The 26134-nt window shown below is 47.2% G+C and overlaps 1 protein-coding gene across 5 annotated transcripts in view; it reads right to left on the bottom strand.

The window, feature by feature from the left end:
• The window catches only part of LOC130109577 (interleukin-31 receptor subunit alpha), an 88656-nt gene that overhangs the window by 44003 nt on the left and 18519 nt on the right, over window positions 1-26134 (bottom strand). For all 5 annotated transcript variants that reach the window (XM_056276533.1, XM_056276536.1, XM_056276537.1 and 2 more), the window contains 2 exons: window positions 24912-25075; window positions 13526-13742 (listed from right to left, as the gene is read on the bottom strand). In XM_056276533.1, the coding sequence (XP_056132508.1) occupies window positions 13526-13742; window positions 24912-25075 (381 nt within the window). The remainder of the gene's footprint in view (window positions 1-13525; window positions 13743-24911; window positions 25076-26134) is intronic.

The raw sequence follows: 26134 nt of genomic DNA, 5'->3' as shown, positions 1-26134 counted from the left end.
AACTCCGTTCTGCACACTGATTTCATCCCTGAAGGGCCAGTACTCCCTAGCGATGAGGGGCGCTTCCTCCTTTACATCTGGCCAGCCCACGAGAACAGTGTTCTTCAGTGCCTGTAAGCATTCATCTCTGTCGGTGTGTCGTCTGATCTGTTCCAGCCGCTGGTTAGTCACATTCAGGTACTCTGCCTGGTTCACGTGCTGTATGTCTTCCTGCTCTTGTTGCAGAGAGCAGATAGCGTGTCGCTGATATGCAGTCCCTCTGCCGGAGCATCCAGCCGTAGCTCTGCTGAGCGTGTCACTTATGAACATCTCTGGGCCTGGTTTGTAGATTACCCTCAGGTCGTAGTTCTGCAGAGTCATGAGCATGCTCTGGAGTCTCTTGGGCGCATTGAGAAGTGGCTTGCTGAAAATAGAGATCAGAGGCTTATGGTCCGTCTCTGCTGTGATTGGGTCGCGGCCATATAGGTAATGGTGAAACCTCTGGCAGGCGAAGACGATACTGAGACACTCCTTCTCAATTTGTGCATAGATTTTTTCGGTGGGGGTAAGAGCCCTCGAGGCAAATGCGATGGGCTGACCTTCCTGCATGAGACAACATCCGAGACCGCTCTGGCTGGCGTCGCTCTGGATTGCGATTGGCTTAGTTACATCATAGTAGCGCAGGACGGGCATGGCTGTCGCCAGCGCCTTAAGCTCATGAACCGCCGCCTCGTGCTTAGGCAGCCAGTGCCAGGGTGTGTCCTTGTCCAACAGGCGTCGCCACGGCTCGCAGACAGTAGATAGATGAGGCATGAACTTGGCTAAATAGTTAGCGAAGCCAATGAGACGCTGCACGCCCTTGGCATCTGTTGGGTTCGGCATGTCAATAATGGCTCTCACCTTCTCTGGATCGGGCTTCAGTCCAGCAGATGAGAGAATGTGGCCATGAAACTGCACCTCAGCCACCTTGAACTGCAACTTCTTCAGGCCGAGGCGAAGCTTGACCTCGCGGCAGCATTACATCAACGCCGCAAGCTTGACGTCGTGGTCGTCCCCAGCCTCCTTGTCTGTGTCCCCGCAGCCGACGACCAGGATATCATCTGCAATGGGCTCAACGCCCTTCAGACCGGCGAGGAGCTCATGCTGCTTGCGCTGATATACCTCGGGCGCCACCGATACTCCAAATGGTAACTTGAGCCACCGCTTCCTCCCCCAGGGGGTCCAGAACGTGGTCATGAGGCTACTCTCATAGTCCAGTTTGCATTGCAGGAATGCATCCCGAGCGTCCACTAACGTGAAGACTCTGGCCTTGGGCAATTTATACAAAATGTCCTCCAAGGTAGGCATGATGTAGTGAGAGCGCTTTAGGGCTTTGTTCAATGGTTTAGGGTCAATGCATATTCTCAGCTTCTCCGGTTTTTTAACAATCACCATGTTGCTGATCCAATCTGTAGGATCTGTGACAGGCGCAAGGTGGCCATCAGCCTCGTACTTGTCCAGCTGGGCTTTGACTGCTGCTTTCATTGCGATTGGGACATTGCGAGGGGCACTCTGTACTGCAGCAACACTAGGATCAAGGTCAAAATGGACCTCCCCAGGCACGGATTCCACAGGGGAGTTGAACACGTCACTGTATCTGTTGATAAGCTGTTCTTTAGTTAGGGCTGTGGTTGTGTGTGTTCCATTTTGAGCACATCCTCTGGAATTGTGAAATGCATGAGCCCTAAGCGTTCACAGGTGGAGCCTGACAGAGGAGGATGTTGGCTGGTCCTCACTATTTCGAATGAGAGCTTGTGTGTTTGGCCTCTCACAGTACAGTCAGTCTCAAAGGTGCCCATAGAGCTCAGTGTTTCCCCCGAATACAGCTTCAGTCTGGTGTCACTCGGGCGGAGAGGTGTGTTTGGGGACAGCCTTTTCTTGTCTCAAAAGCCCATTACATTGCAGGTGGCTCCAGAGTCCAGCTGACATTGTTGTGGCTTGTCGTGGAGTTTCAGAGTCACAAACCACTTCTTTCCTTTGGTGTGCACTGCGCCGATTGACTCAAACATGTACAGATCATCTGTATCATTACTATGCTCTGGGGGTTCTTCTGTGTATTCCACACAGTTTACCTTGCCCTCAGCATGCCCCTTTTTGCTCTTTAAGCACACTTTAGAAAAGTGATTAAGTGTCCCACATGACCTACATTGTTTCCCGAAGGCCGGGCAATGCTCTCTGCCCCTTGAATGCGAGCTGCCACAATATTTGCAATTGCCTGCATCTCCTGCTGTTCTGGGTGGATTGCTCTGTTTCCATTGGTTTTGTCTGGGTTGCCTAGCAACGGCATGCACTGCCTCCGGCTGCGGTGTTGTTGCAAACTCCATTGCTCTTATACGGATGTCAGTTTGCTCTGCTGTGCGACACATGTCAATAGCTGTGACCATGTTCAAATCCTTCTCTCTCAACAGCCTGCGCCTAACGGCCTCGCTTGCAACTCCCAGGACTATCTTATCACGGATCATTTCATCTTTCAACTGTCCATACTCACAGGTTGCTGCCCTCTCTCTCAGTCTCGTCACAAAGGTATCAAACGATTCTCCTTCCTCCTGCTTGCAACTCCCGAAAATGTACCTCTCGTATATTGTGTTTTTTGCTGGCTTGAAGTATTTCCCCAACTCTCTCAGTATGGCGTCAGGATCCCCTTGATCATCTTCTGAGAGGTTCAGATTGTGACGGTAAATATGCCTGCATTCACTTCCCATCACACTCCTTAGAGTAGCCGCTTGTATTTTCTTGTCCTTGCCAAGTATGCCCGTGACGAGGACGTAGTCTTCATATTCGGCCCGAAAAATGTCCCAATTGTCACTCCAATCGCCTGTGAAGCTCATCGGGGACGGTGGTGGAATATTCACGTTAGCTGCCATTGTATGTGATGCTATCGGCGCCGGTAATGCTAGCGTTAGCTCCTCTGTGACAACGTCTTCAGCAGAAGTACTTTGCTTTGAATCGGAATCCTCCGACATGTGACCTACTCAGGCCTACAAACTTAAACATGCGAGCTAGTAAAATAAGAAATAAGTTCTCCCACTTCTGATACCATGTTTCAGTAGGCTATCTTATAAAGAATGACACACACACGAGTTGCTCAGTGCAGCCAAGTATAATCAAAGTGTTGTAACATGTTCCTGAGCGCGGGTCATGTGTATCTAAGGTAAACTAGTGGATAGCCGATGGCATCGATCTATCTAGACCCGTAACACCCTCAGGCCGGTCGGGGCGCCTGTTTGGGGGGGGGGGGCTGAACTGGGGGGAATAACGTGATCGTCCCACGTGCTACACCCCCCCCCCCCGGTGAAACTCACTGTCTGGTGAGGAGAAGAAGCGGCTGGTGACTCCACATGTATCAGAGGAGGCATGTGGTAGTCTGCAGCCCTCTCCAGATCACCAGAGGGGGTGGAACAGTGACCGGGACAGCTCGGAAGAGTGGGGTAATTGGCCGGAAACAATTGGGGAGAAAAAGGGAGAAAAAAAATAGCACACACACTCGCATGTCACCACAGTACACGCTCATGCAAGAATCTGAGTTGCATGTCACAGCCAATGTGAGTGAAGGAGTTGATGAGTTTGAGGAAGTTTGGTTCAGGCAAAGGAAAGAAGGTGATCTTATGACTAGTGATTGGATGTGTTGAGATGATGATATCTGTGCACTGACAGTTGTGCCGACCCCCGCTGTAGTCCATCTCCACTGGGAGTATAACTGGGAGTAGAATGTCTTTTTTGTGCAGGAGAGATACGGGTGACAGAGATAGCTGTTTACTAACCACTGACCCTACAGTTCACCCTGGTCGGCCAGGCAAAGCTTATTGGTCATGGATAAATGGCAATCCCTATCGTGTCACTACATGTGGAACAGAATACTGTAAAGCGCTAGTCACAGACCGACTTACAGCTGAGGGCTTGAAACAGTCTGCTGTCTGGTGCCAAAAAGATGGAAAATCCACATGCTGTATAGATGCAGATTGGCCACCAGGGCATCAGTCATGACTCAAAGATACTTCCCAGGAGGCACTGAGACACATCATCAGTGATGTTTTCTGAGGTCCTCGAGTCTTTCGGGTCTTTCAAATTCACACACCCTCTCTCAGGCGACCCACCCAGGGTTGATCAGGCCCTGGCTTGTGTCCCAGCAGCACTGGCCCACAGGTCATTCCTTCTGATCCAAAGCCATCTGCAGGCCCTCTCTGCAGCCTCCATGGAAGACTCGATGGCTTTTCTTTTAGCAGCCCCAGTGATGTCAAGCGGAGTGTAGAGCCTGCACAGTGAACGGCCAGCAAAGCCTCTACACCCCACTTCAGTGGGCGCCCAATGCGCCTTCCAACCTCTCCTCCTGCACTGATCCACCAGCTCCTGGTACTTGGACCACTTCCGCTCATTTGCCTCCTCCATCCGGTCCTGCCAGGGAACCGTCAGCTCTATAAGGAGCACCTACAGATATGTAAAGATATTACTAACTCCACAGCAGCCACACAGACTGTTGAAACCCCTCTAGTGTGCGTAAGACATTTTGATACCTATAGGGGGAATCTGGCTACAACTTATGAAAGAATGGGCCACCTCTCGTAACTTTTGGATTGGCCAACAGTTACCTACGTCGTCTCAATCACCTATGTAGTTCTAGTACTGTTGTCTACAGCAGACTTTAAGGTATTCAGTATTGACCTATTTGACACCTCCTCAGTCTGTCATGTCTCAGGGCTTATCCATTATGATCTACCTGATAGTGAGGTAGATATCATCTTATTTGCTTTGTCTGAATTCAACAAGGTTTACAGGCCGCGTAAGTTGAACCATGCAGTATTGTGGAAGGTATCTGAATTTGAAACGAGGATAAATGCAATGGGCGGCACAGTGGGGCAGTGGTTAGCGCAGTCGCCTCACAGCAAGAAAGTCCTGGGTTCAAGCCCCAGGGTAGTCCAACCTTAGGGGGGGAGTCGTCCTCTGTGTGGAGTTTGCATGTTCTCCCCGTGTCTGTGTGGATTTCCTTAGGGTGCTCCGGTTTCCTCCCACAGTCCAAAGACATGCAGGTCAGGTGAATTAAGAGTGGCACAGTGGTTAGCATTGTCGCATCACAGCAAGAAGGTCCTGGGTTCGAGCCCCAGGGTAGTCCAGCCTTGGGGGTGGGAGGGGGCACCCAGGGTCGTCCTCTGTGTGGAGTTTGCATGTTCTCCCCGTGTCTGCGTGGGTTTCCTTCTTCCTTCGGGTGCTGCAGTTTCCTCCCACAGTCCAAAGATAGGCAGGTCAGGTGAATTGGCCATACTAAAATTGTCGCTAGGTGTGTGCGTGTGTGTGTGGGCCTTGTGATGGCCTGGCAGCCTGTCCAGGGTGTCTCCCCACCTGCCGCCTGATGACTGCTGGGATAGGCTCCAGCATCCCCGCGACCCTGAGAGCCGAATAAGCGGTTTGGATAATGGATGGGATGGATGGGTAAATGCAATGCTTCAATATCGTTAGAACTTCTTTTTTTTTTTTTATAAATTTATTTCTGATTTTTCCCTTTTTTCTCCCAATTTAGTGGCCAATTGATCCCTATTTTAATTCAAACACCCACCCTCGTATTGCATGCGTTCGCCAACTGCATCTCTCCGGCCGGCAGTCTCGAAGGAAAGCGCCTCCCCACTTTCGTGACAAGGCGAATCCAAGCCGAACCACTGTTTTTCCGACACACACAGAGACGCATTCACATGACGAACACAAGCCGACTCCGCCCCCCTCCCGAAGACAGCGTTGCCAATGATTGCTGCTTCACCGAGTCCGGCCATAGTCGGATCTGACGAGACCGGGGCGCGAACCCCAGTCCCCAGTGGGCAACTGCATCGACACCAAGCCGATGCTTAGACCGCTACGCCACCGCGGACCTGTATCGTTAGAACTTCTGGCCGTGCCTGCTAACTGCACTAACGACAGCCAGGGTGTATTCAGCCCCATGGAATTTGCAAATACAGCTGGCATTTTTAGGTTTCACCGTATAATTGCTTTAGGCCTATATTATCTGCTAAGTCTATGGCTCGCAACTGTTCATTTACTTGGCCTGCTCTGCGTGTGCATGCCCTGCCTGATGGTTCCTTGTGTGTACAGCACCCCAGTAATGAAATCGCAGCAGACACTACTCACTGTAATAGGACAGTTAAGATAACATTCAGTAAGCAACCTGCACTGCCTGAAAAGGTCTATTTGATTTGTGGTGATCAGCTGTTTCCTGAAAGTCGGTGTTACTTTGCATTTTTAGTGCCCTTAATCAAACAGGCGTCTGCATCAGAATTATCATTGGGTTGATCCGTAAATATTGTATTAAGACTGTACAAAATGCTGTACAAGTCAAATATTCTCCAGATGGGGCATCCGGGTGGTGTAGTGGTCTACTGCGTTGCCGAAGAACATGGGGATCGCCGGTTCGAATCCAAGTGTTACCTCCAGGCTTGGTCGGGCGTCCCTATGGACACAATTGGCCTAGTCTGTGGGTGGGAAGCCGGATGTGGTCATGTGTCCTGGTCGCTGCACTAGCGCCTCCTCTGGTCGGTCGGGGCGCCTGTTCGGGGGGGAGGGGGAACTGGGGGGAATAGCATGATCCTCCCATGTGCTACGTCCCCCTAGTGAAACTCCTCACTGTCAGGTGAAAAGAAGCGGCTGGTGACTCCACATGTATGGGAGGAGGCATGTGGTAGTCTGCAGCCCTCCCCGGATCAGCAGAGGGGGTGGAGCAGCGTCCGGGACAGCTCAGAAGAGTGGGGTAATTGGCCGGATACAATTGGGGAAAAAATATTCTCCAGATCCCTGGGTTCGACCGTGTGATTGTGATGATGATGAGGATAAGGATTTTAGCAAGTGTGTGCAGTGACCTCACTTGATAGAGTGGTTCCCCTAAATCCTTTCTTTTTATTTAGAGTTATTGTTTTCTTTTCCTTATGTTAACGCTTACGTAGTGAATCTATAACCAGTATACATGTTGTAAATATATCTCCCGTTTATTGTTTCATCATTTTAATCATTGATGAAGATTACCGGGGACTATGTTGTGTTTTTAGATGAATTTCAGCATTCACATAGGCTTTTACCAAATGTCATCATTAGGTTTTTTTTTTTGCAGTGTGTCTGCTCAGATTAGTGTAGATAACATCTCGAGTCTTTCGCTCATTTCTGGTCAAGAGCTGGTGAGATGTTCGGCTCGAGAGGACGTGGGATAATTGTGATTTATTTTACATTGCTTGGATGCATAAAGGTCATGCGTAACAGAACAAAGGGGGTCTTCTCCATGTGAACAAATAAAGGCCTGTTGTTAACTGCCGGCTGATGGCAGAGGAATGTATGAGAAACTCACTGAGTGTAGCAAGTCTGTACACAGTAATTGGAGAAATGGCCTTGGTGGGATGTGAGCTGGAAGATATTAGATAAGGAGGGGAAGAACAGATAACTGCCCTATAAGAGAGACTGTACTGCAGGGTTCCCCAATTAGTTTGTCCCAAGGGCTAAATCATGTCATGTATGCCAGGCCGAGAGCCAAAATATCCGTGGCTTTTTTTTTCATTGCACCAGCAAAAGTTGTTTTATGTGCAGATGTTGTTGCTGCTGCTATTATCCATCCATCCATAATCCGAACCACTTATCCTGCTCTCGGGGTCGAGGGGATGCTGGAGCCTATCTCGGCAGTCATTGGGCAGCAGGCGGGGAGACACCCTGGACAGGCCATCACAGGCCCGACACACACATTCACACCTAGGGGCAATTTAGTTCGGCCGATCCACCTGACCTACATGTCTTTGGACTGTGGGAGGAAACCGGAGCACCCGCAGGAAACCCACGCAGACACGGGGAGAACATGCAAACTCCACACAGAGGACGAGCTGGGATGACCCACAAGGTTGAACTACCCCGGTGCTTGAACCCAGAACCTTCTTGGTGTGAGGCGACCGCGCTAACCACTGTGCCACCGTGCCCCCACCATGCTGCCATTATTATTATTATTATCATGTTGATTATTTGTATTATTATTATTGTTAATAGTAGTAGTAGTAGTAGTAGCAGTAGTGATGGTAGTAGTAATAATTTAGGCGTGGGATTGTTGAAGACTGTGTTGAGGGTCACACAAGAAAAAAAATGTACTCTTGAAACAAAATAAGTCCCAAACAAACCATTTAATTATGGACAGATGCACAAAAATAAACGGATGTTCAGTGAGACCAGAGAAAGAAGTGAGAGTGATGGGATGAGGCAATCCTTCTGACGTGGGGCCTGTATTCTGTTGTGGCAATCCTGAGGCCATGGCCAACATGTGCATTGGAGAGTTCATTGAGGAAAATTATGACTCGCATGTACATAGAGGGGAAACTTGTGAGTAGGAGCACTGCAATAGCTCTCATGTTTTTGAATTGAGCCTGGGGAACCATGTTGATCAAATAGTTACTCACCCCAACGTCCTTGTGTTGTGTTTGAGAAAAACAGATGTTCCCATCTCCAAGACCTCCATCTGAATTCAAGATGGTGGCGCGCTGGACGCAGCGGCTACTGCGGCTCCCTGTTCAGTGCTATGTTTTCTTCGTTATTTATATTCCACTCCATTATCTCAACCGCTTATCCTGCTGTCAGGCTTGCGGGGATGCTGGAGCCTATTCCAGCAGTCATTGGGTTGCAGGCGGGGAGACACCCTGGACAGGCCGCCAGGCCATCACAGGGCCGACACACACACACACATTCATACCCAGGGACAACTTAGTACGGCCGATTCACCTGACCTACATGTCTTTGGACTGTGGGAAGAAACTGGAGTCCCCAGAGGAAACGCACGCAGACACGGGGAGAACATGCAAACTCCACACAGAGGACGACCTGGGACGACCCCCAAGGTTGGACTACCCCGGCACTCGAACCCAGGACCTTCTTGCTTTGAGGCGACTGCGCTAACCACTGCGCCACCGTGCCGCTTGTTATTTATATGTTAGTTTTACGTTTATTTACAAATGTAGGTCATGTGCTCTTCTACAGCCGTCAGGAACTTTTAAACCTCAGAGTGGTTTACTCACTCACGGACAATGTCCCCATCGATATTATCTGCTAACTGGTCTCGCAGTGGAAACGCTGCCCCCGTCGGCAACGTAAATAGAAGAGGGGGAAGCGAGGCGGGCTACATGCTAAGCCAAGTAGCGCTCCCTTCAAAGTTTCCCTCCCCAGCATCTTCATGGCTAATGTTTTGTTAGCTAACAAAATGGACGAGATAAATAGTGTAACCTGTGGAAACAGGATAGGGGCAATAGGATAGCCTGAGTTAAGACTCAGGCTGTCCTCTCAGAAAAGGCTGGAGAACTGCTGTCTGCTGATGTTTACGGAGACTTGGCCCAACAGCAACATAGCTGACTCAGCAGTCGAGCTAGCAGGCCGCACAGCTTTCCGTGCCGACAGGACAGCGGACTCTGGCAAGATCCGCAGGGGAGGTTTGAGTATTTATGTCAATAACTCTTGGTGCAACGATATGAAGGTTGTTGAAAGGCATTGCTCTGCTGATCTCGAGCTCCTTATGATTCAGTGAAGTAACACAGTTCTTTGAACGGATGGCTTGGATGTGAGCAAAATTGTGTCTGTTGTCATTGATGGAGCTCCGTCAATGGTGAGACAACTCAAGAGCTTGGTAAGCAGGCTAGCCGTTGTTAACCCAGCGCTCTTAGCATGTCATTGCATTATTCACAAATCAGAACAGACATCATTTCACCATGTCATCCGAATGTCACATACACACCTTCCCAAGCAACTCTTGTACGCACAACTGAAGGAGGGTCAGCGTGCCCCTGCTGGGTAAAAGAAACACTTCAAAGACAACATTAAGACCATTCTCGAGAAGTTCCATATAACACACAGCAACTGGGAAGATACTGCACTGGACAGATGGTCCTGGAGAAAATCCGTGCAGCAGGGACCTGCACAGCTTGAACTCAAACTCCGCCAGGCTGCAGAGAGAAGGCAGCACAACCGCAAGGAGAGGCAAATGGCTCAACCAGCACTCATCCCTTTCCACACTGCACCAAAGTGTGTGGATTGAGGATCGGCCTCCACAGCCACGTGAGGATCCACAAATGATGACCCCCAAACGGAGGACAGTTATGCCAGTGTTTCCCATGCATAGACTTGACTTGGGCGGGCTGCCCAGGTATATTAACGGCTGCCAAAGTATATTTGGCGACTGCTTTTAGTATTATTTTGTTTTTTTTATCCATCGGAGAGAACAACGCCATCTGCGATCGAGTCATGGACAATCTCCCCTCGCTCTACCCCTCCCGTACCTGTTCATTCTGCTATCGCAAGAGGGGTTTACTGACAACCTTGCAATGCTCTGCAGAGCAACAGAGAGAGACTTTCTCTGGTATTACGTTAGAAGACGCAGACATGGTGGATATTTTACAAGTATGGACCAAGTAAAGCAATTAATTTTCTCCTTATTGTGTAACTGTTCTCTGACTTTGGCAGCAGCTTCAAATTCTATGAAAGAAAGAAGCAACTAAGTATGCTGCACTGGTAGCTTCATGACTCAAGAGTGCATTCAGCCCACATAACTTGACCATTGTGCAATGTGGAGCAAAGTTGTCCTGGCTAAATATAAGATTATAATTTGTTTTCTCTTGAGGCCATGGCAATTAGAAAGACACAGACTAACTTAAGTTAATGTTGGACTACTAATTTTTCATGCATTTACTCAGCAGGGTAAGGAATTTTATTTTTCTTTCAGCACTAAATATAATTTGCTTCTAATTTCTGCATAGTTAATTTAAAGCCAAGTGTCTGTTTTCAGGTCAAAACTGACCTGAGAAACAGACTGAAAGGGGGAGCACCTGACTGCATGTCTGCAAATATCGATAAATGGACCAGCACCAGAGACATTCCCATATGCACAGGCCTTGGAGCTCTTTAAAAAACCTAGAAAGACTAAGTGCTCTGACAAACAGTAGCATCTATGTACACACTAAAACGTGTTTTATTTTGTTTTTTACTCTGTCTTACTCCTCCCATGTGGTTAGATGGGGGGGATTGGAGAGGTTGGATCTGTGAAATACATTATGTAGAAATATTTAATAAATCAAAATGTTGTGTTAAAGGTCATTCGTATTTGTTGTTTGTCACATGTAGTAGACCATTTTTGTGCCAGCAGGTACAGCCCGCCCTTCCCGCCGGTTACCACCACAAGTATAGTTGAGACTTGCGGGAAAACCTGCATAGGGATAGAGGCCTGCATAGTCATTACACTCTAGAGAGGGTGTATGGTTCATCATAAGAAATGTCTTCAACTGTTACTTTCAACCAGTGTACAAGCGATCATCATAAGCTGTGGACAAGTCCAGAAAGGCAAACTAAGATCAATTGAATGCCTGACCTCCAAAGAGCTACGTATTTGTTGATAAAGCTTGTACCAGCTTGCTGCCCTTCCTAATTTTTAATGAAACATTGGCTTGAAGCACCTTCATGTGGGTCTTCATATCATTCCAGTGCACAATGGTGACAGTCCTCAAGCGCAAGTCATATTTGGGACCAACTTAAATTACTTTAAACATGGAGGAAGAATATTCAATTCTGGGGATTTTTTGGGGGGGGATTTCACCCCCCTTTTCTCCCCAATTGTACCTGTCCAATTACCCCACTCTTCTGAGCCATCCCGGTCACTGCTCCACCCCCTTTGCTGATCCAGGGAGGGATGCAGACTACCACAACCTCCTCCGATACATGTGGAGTCACCAGCCGCTTCTTTTCACCTGACAGTGAGGAGTTTCACCAGGGGGATGTAGCGCGTGGGAGGATCACGCTATTCCCCCCAGTCCCCCCCCCCCGAGCAGGCACCCCGACCTACCAGAGGAGGCGCTAGTGCAGCAAGTAGGACACATACTCACATCCAGCTTCCCACCCGCAGACACAGCAGATTGTGTCTGTAGGGATGCCCGACCAAGCCGGAGGTACAATGGGGATTCGAACTGGCGATCCCCATGTTGGTAGGCAACGGAATAGACCGCTACACCACCCGGACACCCCCACAGTTCTGGGTATTTTGGTTTTAAGCCTAGTTCATGTCACAGTGAGAGTGATATTCCAGTTGTTTTTTTTTATACAGGATATCAGTGACACCAAGTTCCTGAGTTCAGTGGTCAAAAGTTTATTCAACCACTGATGGAGATTTGTCTCCATGTCGTTTATTTGCATGGGGGTTATTTTCGGGCACCGTTTCTCTCTGACAGCAGGAGGGTTGAGACTCATAATTTATTTCACCATATAAAACTAAGTCATATTTACATACATAACTGAGTTTGAGAAATGAATGGAAAATACATGTTTTGTGTCTTTCTCAACCGATTGTAATTGGAAAATATTGGCCTGTTTTACTCTATCTACAACCATTACTGATGCGAAAAAACCTTTTACAGCATCAGAAAACATTAAAATCTTAGACTTAGTTTATTATTTAGTGTTAGTCCTTGCATTACGAGAGCTTTCAATCAGTTTCGGAGTGATAGCAGGTTCCAATCCTGTGTTTTATATTTTGTTAAGGTTTGAATTACGGATTGTGCCTTTAAAGACTCAACAGTTAAAGCAGGAAGCTGTGGAAACCAAAGCCTGATTATGTTCAGGTGTGGTGGTCAACAACATAAAATACAGTCCTTTTTTCCCCCAGCTCTCCATTCATTCATTCATTCATTCATTCATTCATTCATTCATTCATTCATTCATTCATTCATTCATTCATCTTCAGCCGCTTCTCCGGGGTTGGTTCGTGGTGGCAGCAAGCTAAGTAGGGCACTCCAGACGTGCCTCTCCCCAGCAACGCCCTCCAGCTCCTCTGGGGGGATCCCAAGGAGTTCCCAGGCCAGATTGGACATGTAGTCCCTCCAGCGAGTTCTGGGTCTACCCGGGGTCTCCTCCCAGTTGGCCGTGCCCAGAAAACCTCCAAAGGAAGGTGCCCAGGTGGCATCCTAATCAGATGCCTGAACCACCTCAACTCCTTTCGATGCGAAGCAGCAGTGGCTCTACTCCGAGCTCCCTCTGGATGTCTGAGCTCCTCACCCTATATCTAAGGCTGAGCCCAGACACCCTAGGAAGGAAACTCATTTCAGCAACCTCACCCTTTCGGTCACTACCCAAAGCTCATGATGGAGAGGGTTGGAACGAAGATTGACTGGTAAATTGAGAGCTTTGCCTTCCGGCTCAGCTCTCCATTCTGTTGAGGTTTATATCATCTCAAGGCCTTTGCAACCCCCCACCAGCCATCTCTTTCATTGGGATCAAAGTAATTGCAAATACATTGGTTAAGGAAACAAACATAATTTTGCATATCTTGGAACCTAGTTGATGAGGATATTTAACAGAAATAGTCTGTGAATGTAATAGTGGTTAGCTATAGTTGTAAGTCATGGTTGTAACACAACCACCAGGATGTACTATCACAGCCAATGACATCACTAGTTGTAATTTACAAGTAATCAGTAATCTGTGATGGCCAGATATGTGTCGTAATAGTTAACTTCTCAACACACACACACACTACCTGCTGTCCCTGTGCAGTTCTGTAGTCGGTTGCTCCAGTCACTCCAGTCACTGAAGTTAGTTTTGTATCGCTGGCGCAGGCTGACTGTGTACCGGGTGAATGGGTTGAGTGAACATAGATCCACAAGACGGATGGTCTTGTTGATCTTCAGGGAGTCCAAACACTCCTGGTTATTGAGCGCCATTCCCAGATAACTCTGCTTTGTGCGAGTCCCAGGCTGTAAAAGATCAGGAGAAGAGGGTAATCATTGGTTAAGGGTGAAGGGGACTTAGTCTCTGGAGCGTTTTGGTGACATATTTGGTGAGAGAAGGAAATGTCACGAGTGCAGAAATGTGACAAGTCGACCCCTTAGGGTAGGACAAAGTGTAAGGATACCAATTTAGAAGACTTCATATGCTGTCTCGAGTACCTACAACTTGGAGTGGTGCATCCAGCAAAGTCTTATGGATCTTAATTTAGCCCCCACCCAAAAAAAAAGAAAAAACAATCTTCCACACTTCACATACAGGGGGCAGCACTATAGGCAGACGCATGGGTGTGCTATGGGTTCCCCAGTTTCACCTGTAGTGGCCAACTTGTATACAGAGGATGTGGAAAAGAGGGCTCTGATGTCCTATCCAGGGACACCACCTAGCCATTGGTTGAGGTTTGTGGATGGCACCTGGGTTAAAATTAAATCTCAGGGCGTACCACATTTCACCACCACATTAACTCTGTGGACAACCACATCAAGTTCACCAAGGAGGATGTGAAAAATGACAGGTCAGTCTTCTCACACTGTGAAATTGCAATTGGTGATGGGGGACATTTGATTGCTGATGTTTACCGTAAACCAGCGGTCGGGAACCTATGGCTCGCGAGCCATATATGGCTCTTCCGGTGACGGCATATGGCTCCCAGACAATTTTGAGTTGAAAATTATTTTTTTTTCAAAAAAATCAGTTTGGAACTGATTTTAAAATACTTGTGATATTTCTTAATAATACTGTGTCATTTTAAAGTAAACAGAAATTAGTTTTGAAGATAAATTTCACGGGTCACGGGTCACCCGTGGGTCGGGTCGGGAACCAATGGCTCGCGAGCATGTCCGGGTCATTGTAAAGGTGAAGAAATCAATTTTATCAGATAGCCAACTAGTTTATCCGCTTCAACCCTTGTAACGGAAAAGATGGCGAAAAGAAAAAAAGACGATGATTACCGTGCATTCCAGGCTGCGTGGACAGAGGAATTTGCATTTGTGGAGAGAGCAGGATCTGCGGTATGTCTAATATGCAATGATACAATTGCATCGATGAAACGGTCAAATATAAAGCGGCACTTCGATACGCACCATGCTTCATTTGCATGGAAATATCCAGCGGGGGACAGCAGGAAAAGGGCATGCGAGGAGCTACAGCGGAGAGTGCAGACGAGTCAGCAGCAACTACGTGTGTGGACCAAGCAAGGTGACGGGAATTCCGCTAGCTTTGCGGGGGCTTTGGCAATAGTAAGGAATGGAAAGTCATTCACAGATGGCGAGTATGCCAAAACATTCATGCTTGATGTGGCCAATGAACTGTTTGATGACTTCCCAAATAAAGACAAGATAATCAAACGAATAAAAGACATGCCCCTGTCAGCAAGAACTGTGCACGATCGTAGCATCATGATGGCAAATCAAGTCGAGGAAACACAAATTAAGGACATAAACGCCGGGACATACTTTTCTCTCGCGTTAGATGAGTCAACAGACGTTAGCCATCTATCTCAGTGCAGTATCATTGCCAGGTATGCTGCAGGTGACACACTGCGTGAGGAAAGCTTGGCTGTTTTGCCAATGAAAGGGACAACAAGAGGAGAGGATTTATTCATGTCTTTCATGGAGTTTGCTAAAGAAAAAAAACTACCGATGGATAAACTTATTTCTGTCTGTACTGATGGTGCACCCTGTATGTTGGGGAAGAACAAAGGATTTGTAGCGCTTCTCCGTGAACATGAAAAGAGAGCCATCCTAAGTTTTCATTGCATCCTGCACCAGGAGGCGCTTTGCGCTCAGACGTGTGGCCAGGAGCTTGGCGAGGTGATGTCTCTGGTCATTCGAGTGGTCAACTTTATTGTTGCCCGAGCTTTAAATGATCGCCAGTTTAAAGCTCTGTTAGAAGAAGTTGGGAATCATTATCCCGGTCTGCTTTTACACAGCAACGTGCGTTGGTTGTCAAGGGGGAAGGTGCTCAGCCGTTTTGCAGCTTGCCTGAGTGAAATCCGGACTTTTCTTGAAATGAAAGGCGTCAAGCATCCTGAGCTAGACAACACTGACTGGCTCCTGCAGTTTCACTATCTCGTGGACATAACTGGCCATCTGAACCAGCTCAATGTGAAAATGCAAGGTATTGGAAATACAATCTCATCCCTTCAACAAGCAGTGTTTGCATTTGAAAGCAAGCTGGAAGTCTTTCTCAGGGACATTGAAACAGGTCGTCTTCTGCACTTTGAAAGACTGCAACAATTTAGAGATGCATGCTTAGCAAGTGACTCCACTCAACATCTGGATCTCCAGCAGCTAGCTGGCTTTACGTTCAATCTCCTGCAGTCATTCAAAGCACGTTTTGGAGAATTTCGTGCGCGCACTGGTCTTTTCAAGTTCATCACTCATCCACATGAGTGTGCAGTGGACAAAATCGACCTGACATGCATCCCCGGGGTCTCTATCGGAGACTTTGAGCTGGAAGTTGCTGACCTGAAGGCATCAGACATGTGGATGAGTAAGTTCAAGTCACTTAATGGAGAGTTGGAAAGTCTTGCGCGACAGCGAGCAGAGCTGGCGAGGGAACACAAGTGGACAGAAATTAAAAATCTTCAACCTGAAGACCAGCTGATTCTTAAAACTTGGAACGAGCTTCCTGTGACATACCACACAATGCAGCGTGTGAGTATTGCCGTATTGACCATGTTTGGCTCTACATATGCATGTGAACAGTCTTTCTCGCATATGAGGAACATTAAGACCAACCTACGCTCACGTTTAACTGATGGAAGCCTCAACGCCTGCATGAAGCTCAACCTCACCACGTATGAACCAGACTACAAGGCCATCAGCAAAACCATGCAGCACCAGAAGTCGCATTAAAAGTAAGACATATTTAATTTATTATACGTTAAAAATACTATATGGCTCTCAATGAAATATATTTAGAAATATTTGGCTTTTATGGCCCTCCCAGTCAAAAAGGTTCCCGACCCCTGCCGTAAACCAACACATACTGATCAGTACTTAAGGTTTGGCTCTCATCATCCACTGCAGCACAAACTAGGAGTCATCAGGATGCTGTATCACCGAGCTGACAACGCCCCCACTGACACAATGGATGGAGAAGGGGGGAAATCCCACACTAAACAGGCCCTGATTATGTGTGGCTATCCTAACTGAGCGTTTGTGAGAGCCAGGAAGAAGCCCAAACAATGCATCAGCCTATTGAAGAGAGAAGGACAACAGCTGCATAAGTATCAACCAGTGGTGATTCGGTATGTGGTGGGAGTGTCGGAACAGCTGAGACGTGTATTTTCCAAACACCACGTCTCAGTTGCTTTCAAACCTCAAAACACACCACGCCAGAAATTGGTCCAACCCAAGGATCGGGTCCCCCGGCACAAGCAGAACAATATAGTGTACACTGTTAAGTGCCAGGGGGATTGCAATGACTTGTACATCGGGGAAACCAAACAGACGCTGGCCAAGAGGATGGCACAGCACAGGAGAGCTAACGCATCAGGCCAGGACTCCGCAGTCTACACCACCTACAGGCCAGGACTCCACAGTCTACACCATCTACAGGCCAGTGGCCACTCTTTCAAGCATGAGGATGCACATCCTTGATAGGGAGGAATCTTGGTTTGAACGGGGAGTCAAAGAGGCCATCTATGTGAAGAGGAGACGACCATCCCCGAACCTTTGGAGAGTACATCTGTCACCATCTTACAAAGCTGTGATTGCAAACATTCCCAAATCCTCTGCATTGACGTCACTTTCCCACTGAGACACGCCCCCTCGGTCGCAGTGAGTGGCAAAACATCCCGCAACACGGCTGCTTCTAGTAGGGGAAACGGTGAACCCGGGATTATAATGCAAGATTATCTGCTTAAATTAAAGGAAGTTGGGTTTGTCAGTAACCCGTACAGTTTACCAAATAACCAGTGGTCCACGAACGTTAACATTTGGCCGCAAATCGAGTTTCCTGATGTTTATATGTACTTGATTTCTACGTCAGGGAAATACACAAAGCAAAACCTGAAGGTATGCTGACAAAAACTTATGAAAGATGCTAAATATTTAATTGATCATGTTAGAAGACTAGACTAATACTTTATGTCTATCTCTGCGCAGATGAAGTGGATTATTAAACCGTTATAAAGAATCGTACTGACTACCGAACTTCTGCTGGAGGGAAAAATGCAGGCTCCGTTTATTCGGTAGTTTGGGGAGATGAAGAAAAAAATGAACGGCGTCTCAGTGACGTAATCAATCCGCGCATGCAAGCGCAACACCGCCCACTTGTGGACAAACAAAGTCGTAAACAAAATAATAGTACACAGTAACACATAGTCATACAAATACGCTGGTGTCATATCTCAACACTCCCACTTATGAATCATGAGCTTACCGTATACCTTTTCTTATTCATAGAACAAAAATAAAAATAAAAATAAAACTTGGTATAACCCATACCACTCACATTTCACACACCAAACATTGCCTTAGCAAATGTCTTCAGTTTTACCTTGGATGCGGGCTTCGTCATTACATCCGCAACCATTTCGTCTGTAGGGCAATACACCAATGACATCCTTTCCTCTCTTATGGTAGACCTTATAAAGTGGTATTTGATATCCACATGTTTGCAGCGTTGCCTACACACCGGGTTCTTCGCCAAAGCTATTGTCGGCTGGTTGTCCTCATAAATCACTGTTCTCTTGTATTCATATGAATCAATACCTCCCAGTAACTGTTCAACATAAATACATTCCTGGATGGCTAAAGCCAGAACCATATACTCCGCCTCGCACGTAGAAAGTGCCACAGTAGCTTGTTTCTTGGCTTTCCAAGAGATAAGTGCACTTCCCCTGCTCATGCTCACACAGTAACCTGATGTGCTGCGTCTATCCGCAGTATCTGAAGCCCAGTCGGCATCACTATATGCCTGTAAGCCAAGCTTCTCGTCGCTCTTCCTGTAACAGAGCTGTTTGTCTGTGGTGCCCTTAAGGTAACGAAACACATGTTTTACTGTCACCCATTGCTCTTCAGTAGGCTCTGCAAAATGCTGAGATAGCTTGCTCACAACAAAACATAAATCTGGACGTGTACATGTAGCTAAGTATATTAGACTCCCGACCACCTCTCTGTACTTTTTCACATCTAACATTTTTGGTGCATCTTCTGAGTAGTCTAATTTCTGCTCACATGGGGTTTCTCTTACCCTGCACTCCTGCATATCAAAACGCTCCAATATTTTCTCAGAGTACCTTTGTTGTGAAACTGTTACACAGTTGGCGGACTGAGTGAAGTCCATCCCAAGAAAGCACTTTAACCTGCCCAGATCTTTCATCCTGAATTTTGTGGACAGCATCTTTTTCACTTTACTCAGCATCTCTGTGCTGCTTGATGCTATGATAAGATCATCTACCCAGGTTATAATGATCGTTTTCCCTTCCTTTGACTCCTTGGAGTACACACAATGGTCTGATTGGTTTTGTGTAAAACCATCACCTGTCAAACACTCGTGTAACAGTAAATTCCAATTGCGGCCAGACTGCTTGAGGCCGTAGATTGACTTCTCTAGTTTACACACTAGTTTTTCTCCCTTCTCAATATAACCCTCAGGTTGTTCCATGTATATGTCATAGTCTATGGGGGCATGAAGATAGGCCGTCTTTACATCCACCTGGTGTAAAATCAAGTCATACTGAGCCGCCTTCTGTAGAAGCACTCGAACACTTGTTAGGTTGGCTGTTGGCGAAAATGTCTCCCCATAATCCACCCCAGCTCTCTGGCTATATCCCTTTGCTACAAATCTAGCCTTGTACTTGTCGTGTCCGTCTATATCTGTCTTTATCGAATACACCCACCTTCCTCCCACTGTTTTCTTGCCCTCTGGCAATTTCGTAAGGGTGAATGTTTTGTTGTCTCTTAGAGACTCCATTTCCTCGTCCATTGCCCTGGACCACTTTTCTGATTCTGGCGATTCCATGGCCTCTTTAAAGGTCAGAGGGACACCGCACACTGCCCTGTATGCATAATCTATAGTAGTGGGTGAGCTGTCATCACTGTCACCCTGACTATAGTCAGTCAGATATCTCGGAGGGTTGCGTTCCCTTTGGGGGTACCTCCCACTGGCTGAGGCTTGTGATGTCACCCTTGGGTGCTCCGCGTCATCATCCTCGGGTGCTGACGGTGTACCGTCAGTCTGTACATTTTTCTGTACTCTGTTTTGGGTAAACTTCCCTTCTATGCATACTGCACACTCTTTGTCAGGTTTACACACTTTACCCTTTATATGCATACCATCAGTGATATCCTGTAGCTTTATGATATCGTCATAGTTGCAGTGGCCCATTATCTCATGCCAAGTTTCTATATCATGGCTCACATGGCACTTTTCAACAACACATTCAGTTTGCAAATAGTACATTTTCCCCTGTACAAAAATGTCAAACCTGGTACCATCCGGTGACATCAGGGCACCTCTGCCCTCTTCGAAGAACACACTGGCTCCGTGTGCTGTCGCAGACTTCACAGAGAAGAGCTCTTGGGGGTACGATGGAATATATAGTGCGTTCCGCAGTGTCACTCTACACCGTCGCCCCTCACTGTCGAGCAGACATACCGTAGCATCTCCCCTGCCCTGCACCACACCGAAGGTGCGCTTACCGTCCGCCAGCTCCATGCAGTGTTTCTCTGGCTCGAACGAGCTGTCAAAGCTCTTGAACTTCTTCTTATCATTGACTATGTGGGAAGAAGCCCTACAGTCCACAATCATTCCTGGTTTGAACTGTTGCCGTCGTCCTGGTCCTGCTGAGCTGGTCTCTCCAGCCTGCACTCTGAAGATGTAGTTCTCTTCTTCCACAGTATTTCCCGGTCCCTGACCTCGACCTGCTCCGTGACCACCGCCGCCGCCGTCACCTTGCTCGCGTGCACATCTGGCTCCATCAGCGCGGTCCTTCTTCTTGCACACTTTGTCCGTGTGACCCTTGATCCGGCAGAAGCTGCACCACACGCTGCGTGAACAGTCCGATTTACGATGGCCTTTGTCACCGCATCGCCAGCACACCGTTTGATCATCTTCTCCCTCACAGCGTTTCACTGGCTTTTTCTTAGGCGCTGCGTGGGCCTTCATCACCCTCTCGGACGTCTCGTCCGATGCTGTAGCATTAGCTACATCTTCTGCCGCCTCAAAGTTTCTCAATTTGGCCTTAAATTGTCCCAATGTCAACTCACTGTCGCCATGTGTCACCATTAGAGTGAATGGCTTATATTTCTCAGGTAACCCCCTCATCACCATGGCCATCATTAGTCCCTCACTCGGTGCTTCTCCCGCCCCTTTGAGAGCCGTAATGATTTGTTCAGCTCGGATAATGTATTCGGTTATCGTCTCATTATCAGCTTTCTTTAGCCCAGTCAATGTTACATACAGAGTGACAATCCGGGTTCTGCCCTTACCAATGTAATGTTCCCGCAACACCCGTAGACTCTCTCTACTCTCTCTCTATGTCTATCTCTGCGCAGATTAAGTGGATTATTAAACCGTTATAAAGAATCGTACTGACTACCGAACTTCTGCTGGAGGGAAAAATGCAGGCTCCGTTTATTCGGTAGTTTGGGGAGATGAAGAAAAAATGAACGGCGTCTCAGTGACGTAATCAATCCGCGCATGCAAGCACAACACCGCCCACTTGTGGACAAACAAAGTCGTAAACAAAATAATAGTACACAGTAACACATAGTCATACAAATACGCTGGTGTCATATCTCAACAGATCAGTAGTCAGTACAGTATATGACTATGATTTTTCCATTTAACGTTACCCAAAAATCTAACATAGCCTAACGTTAGCCTACCTGACACAAACCGGGGAACGCAAATCCATGATTCGGTGCCTGGATTCCAGTTGTTTCTGCGAATTGCAGCGATCCATGTGTTTCTCTTGACCTTATCTTTCGGTAGTCTGTAAAAAGACAACTCCGATGTCGTGTGAAATCTATTAGTGCAGTCTATCGCACAACAGCTCTGTCCCATTTTAGATGCGTTTTCGCTGTATTCCAGCTGGACGTTAACGCTGCCACTCAGTCTTTTTGCCACTCAGCGGCGCATTACCGCTGTGAGTTCCGCATCTGTGACGTCAACCGCATACCCTCTATAGTACACATGGCCCATGAAAATCTAGTTATCGGTCACGACAATTTGCATATAAAACTGATCGCTGGTTTCGGTCATTATGCAGCTTTTTATAAGGGTGGGATACCTGCAGTCAGTTGAGAATGAAGAGGTCACTTTCATGATGATGAAAGGTATCTGTCAATAACCGTTGTGTCCATATCACAGAAGGTTGAATCAGTTCATCTGGACACAATGTTTATTGACAGATACGTTTCATCACGCAACTAAGTGACATGTTCAGTATAAACTGACTGCAGGTATCCCCACCCTTATAAACAATACACGATACAGTTGCCCAAAACCAATGTCCAGTTTCATATGCAAATATGGGTGTGACCTGACCATTAACTAGAGTTTCGATGATCGCTGGTTTCGGTTATTATACTATTCACAGAGGATTAGAGAATAGTTGCAATCACAGCATTGTAAGATGGCGACAGACGTACTCTTACCCCCCCCCCCCCCCCCCCCGGTTCAGGGATGGTCGTTCCCTCTTAAGGCCCTGACACATCAAGCCAATGGTCAACCGTCGGCCAATGTCGGACCGTCAGTGAGCGTTTGTGACCCTAGTTTTTGCAGTGTGTCCCGCACCGCCGGTACCAGTCGGACCCCTGTCGGCAACTCTTCAGCTGATTCAGCGTGTTGAATCGGCGGAGCCCGTCGGTTAGAGAGAGCACTCTGATTGGCTGTTCAGCTTAGCGAATCAGTGCAGAACATACGTACATGCTAATTGGCTGTCGGCTGTAGTCTTTGCGGTGTGTTTAAGTGCTACTTTATGGCCCAGACTGCAGGTGATGTGAGGCAACGCAACAGTTGGCCTTCGTTGCCGCTAGTCGGTTTGGTGTTCCTGGGCCCTTCACATAGATGGCCCCCTTGACTCCCCGTTCAAACCAGCATTCCTCCCTATCAAGGATGTGCACATCCTCATCCTTGACAGAGTGGCCACTGGCGTGTAGGTGGTGTAGACTGTAGATGGTGTAGACTGTGGAGTCCTGGCCTAATGTGTTAGCTCTCCTGTGTTGTGCCATCCTCTTGGCCAGCGTCTGTTTGGTTTCCCCGATGTACAAGTCATGACAGTCTTCCTGGGACTTAACAGTGTACACTATATTGTTCTGTTTGTGCCGGGGACCCGATCCTTGGGGTGGACCAACCTCTGGCACAGAGTGTTTTGGGGTTTGAAAGCAACTGACATGCGGCATTATGAACATGCATCAAGACGTTGTGTCCAGATGAACTGACTCAACTCGGTGAGTCAACACAAGTTTTAGACATTAAAGGATAATTCTATTTTTTTTTACAGCCTGGGTCTTATTTGTGTATTTTTTACTATTGTGCATTTTAGTTATGATATCATTTTGCTCACCAGCTTTATTTGGAGATATAGAACATAGGTTCGCTGCTGGACACGGTTTTGCATGGTGCCTTATGGGGCATCAAAAAACAAGTGTCAGACATGTCTGTGAATGTTCTCATTCATCCAGGTCATGGTTATCCGAAGGAGTTGAATCAAGTGCAACTGGACTTGGTATATATCCGTGAAGACGTTTTGCTTCTCATCCAAGAGGCGAAACGTCTTCACGGATATATACCAAGTCCAGTTGCACTTGATTCAACTCCTTTGGATAAAGTGTCAGACACGTTTCAAAAACTCCAAATTCAATCCAGTTACCTAAACCCCTTATCTTGAAGTGAAAATGAAAGTACAAGTTAAAAGTTGTAACCTGAAATGTCCAGTATTATCAAAACTGGTCCATCACATCAGAGCTACTTCCTGGTTCAACTTGGAGGAATGAGAAGCCTGTACTTACCGTAGGTAGTAATACCTATTGATTAACTACCTGGCCAGCAAAACTGAGAAGTAAAGAGAAATCACAGTCTAATGGAGGAACGAGGGCTTTCTGTCTTTTTACGACTGATGCCCTGTAAGACACCATTGTAAAACTGGTGGTCCTGCATCCTAAATATCAGGAAAGAAGCCGGGTAGCAAAACAATATCATAGCCAATATGCTGAATAATAAAAACTGCAAAAATAAGACCCAGGTTTGGAGAAAAGCTGAACTATCCTTTAAAAGGAAAGGCCATTTAAAAGAGTACTCAAACTGGTTCAAACCACAGATGGGCTAAACCGATATTTTAACAAGTCTACTAGCCACTGATCACCTTAAACTGCCATCATCAAATTATATTTTATTGGGGCGTCCGGGTAGCGTAGCAGTCTATTCCGTTGCCTACCAACATGGGGATCGCCAGACCAAATCCCCACGTTACCTCCGGCTTGGTCGGGCGTCCCTCCTGACACAATTGGCCGTGTCTGTGGGTGTGAAGCCGGATGTGGGTATGTGTCCTGGTCGCTGCACTAGCACCTCCTCTGTTCGGTGGGGGGAGGGGGAACTGGGGGGAATAATGTGATCTTCCCATGTGCTACTGGTGAAACTCCTCTTTGTCAGGGGAAAAGAAGCGGCTGGCGACTCCACATGTATGGGAGGAGGCATGTGGTAGTCTGCAGCCCTCCCCGGATCAGCAGAGGGCGTGGAGCAGCAACCGGGATGGCTCGGAAAAGTGGGTAATTGGCCTAGTAAAATTGGGGAGAAAAGGGGTGGAAAAAAATGTATATATGTTTTATTGATTCAAGTGAAAATCTGCACAAATAAGGCATTTGACTCGGAGAGACGCTCAAAAAAATTAGATAAAATAAAAACGCAGAAAGGACATAACTCAACATATTAAAAATGCAGGAACAACTGGGAATGTTCAAAATTACAGCTTGAGACCGCTGCCAATAGCGTCACAGTGTGAAGACAACTTTACTCAGTACACCCACCTCTACAACTAACACCCCATTCTGCCCTTGCAAGGAGCGACTTTGTTACTCTCCATTTTTCAGTGTAGATCCAGTAGGCGCCACCCCGAGGCTCGCTTCTGACTGAAAATTGTACTACTTGCACAGGTAGTGAGGGAGTGTCACTGTGTACTGCACCTGGTCATCAGCGCCGTATCGTAGCTCGTAGGTCACAGCGCCTGAGCAGATGGATTTGCGGGTGAGGGTGAAGTCTTGAGGTTTATGCCACACCAGCTCCAAACACCCAGGCTTGTCTTTTACTGGTCTCAGGTCAGAGATTATCGGGTTGTGCATCTTCACAGCTGAAAGAGCCGCCAGGGGAGAGCATGTGGAAATTAATATAGATATCAGGAAGAAGATCAATAACTTCAAATTGATGTATGGCTGCTATGGACCAGGCCCCAATGTGAAACTGGCCTCTAGTGAACATTTTTGGTGAACTAAAACAAATGAGGTTGACTTTTTAATAGCAGCTCTCCTCAGTGAACTGTAAAAAATTATATTCTTGAGTGTAACTTAACACAAGAACACTTGCCGACAAATGAGCAACCGATGATAAAATACCAACTGTGTTTTGGAAATATTGAGTGATGTCATCCAAATGGTGTTTCAGTCAGGGAAGATACGACTTGGTCTGCAATGATCTAGAAATCCAAAACAGTGGATAGAAGAAACTCTGCACATGGCTATTCCTGCCATTCCTATGCCAATGACAACTATTAGTTTCTGACATGATGCTGACCTGTCGGCGAGGGTTGCCGCTTGCCTTACTGACATATCTGCTCAGATGAGGGCGCGTCACCTCCGGCTCAATTAATCCAAAACCGAGCTCCCGCACATTCCTGACAACCGCCTCTGTCCCCAAGGACATATCAAAAGCAGTCTCGGTACATTGAGTTCCATGGGAAACCTTGGTCATGATGGCTGACGAAAGATTATAATTTCCTGACCAGCGGCAGGAAGAGGCCGTTTCCTCTTCCTGCCGCTTTGCTTTGTATGCCATCTGCAGAATCAGATCACACCTATCAGAGCATGCTTCCCAGCTGGTATCCAGCCTCTGCTGCTCTCTTGGTTAGACTAATGCAATGCACTTCTTGCTGGTCTCCCAGCCTATGTAATCCAACCGCTGCAGTGAATCCAAAATGATGCTGCGTGCTTTATTCTGCACACATAAACCCTGTCCTTGTGTCCTTACACTGGCTACCTGCTGCTGCCCGTATACAATTTAAAAGCCTGCTGTTGGCATCCTGGGCAGATGAGGAAACTCCACAAACTTACCTGCAAACCCACATCAACGTGTACACTCCTTGCTCGCCCTCTTCATTGTACCTCTGGTAGACTATTATCTGTCTTCTCTTCAA

Source organism: Lampris incognitus, chromosome 3 (genome assembly GCF_029633865.1).
Source record: "Lampris incognitus isolate fLamInc1 chromosome 3, fLamInc1.hap2, whole genome shotgun sequence".
Lineage (NCBI taxonomy): Eukaryota > Metazoa > Chordata > Actinopteri > Lampriformes > Lampridae > Lampris > Lampris incognitus.
This window is presented reverse-complemented; position numbering and strand designations above follow the sequence as displayed.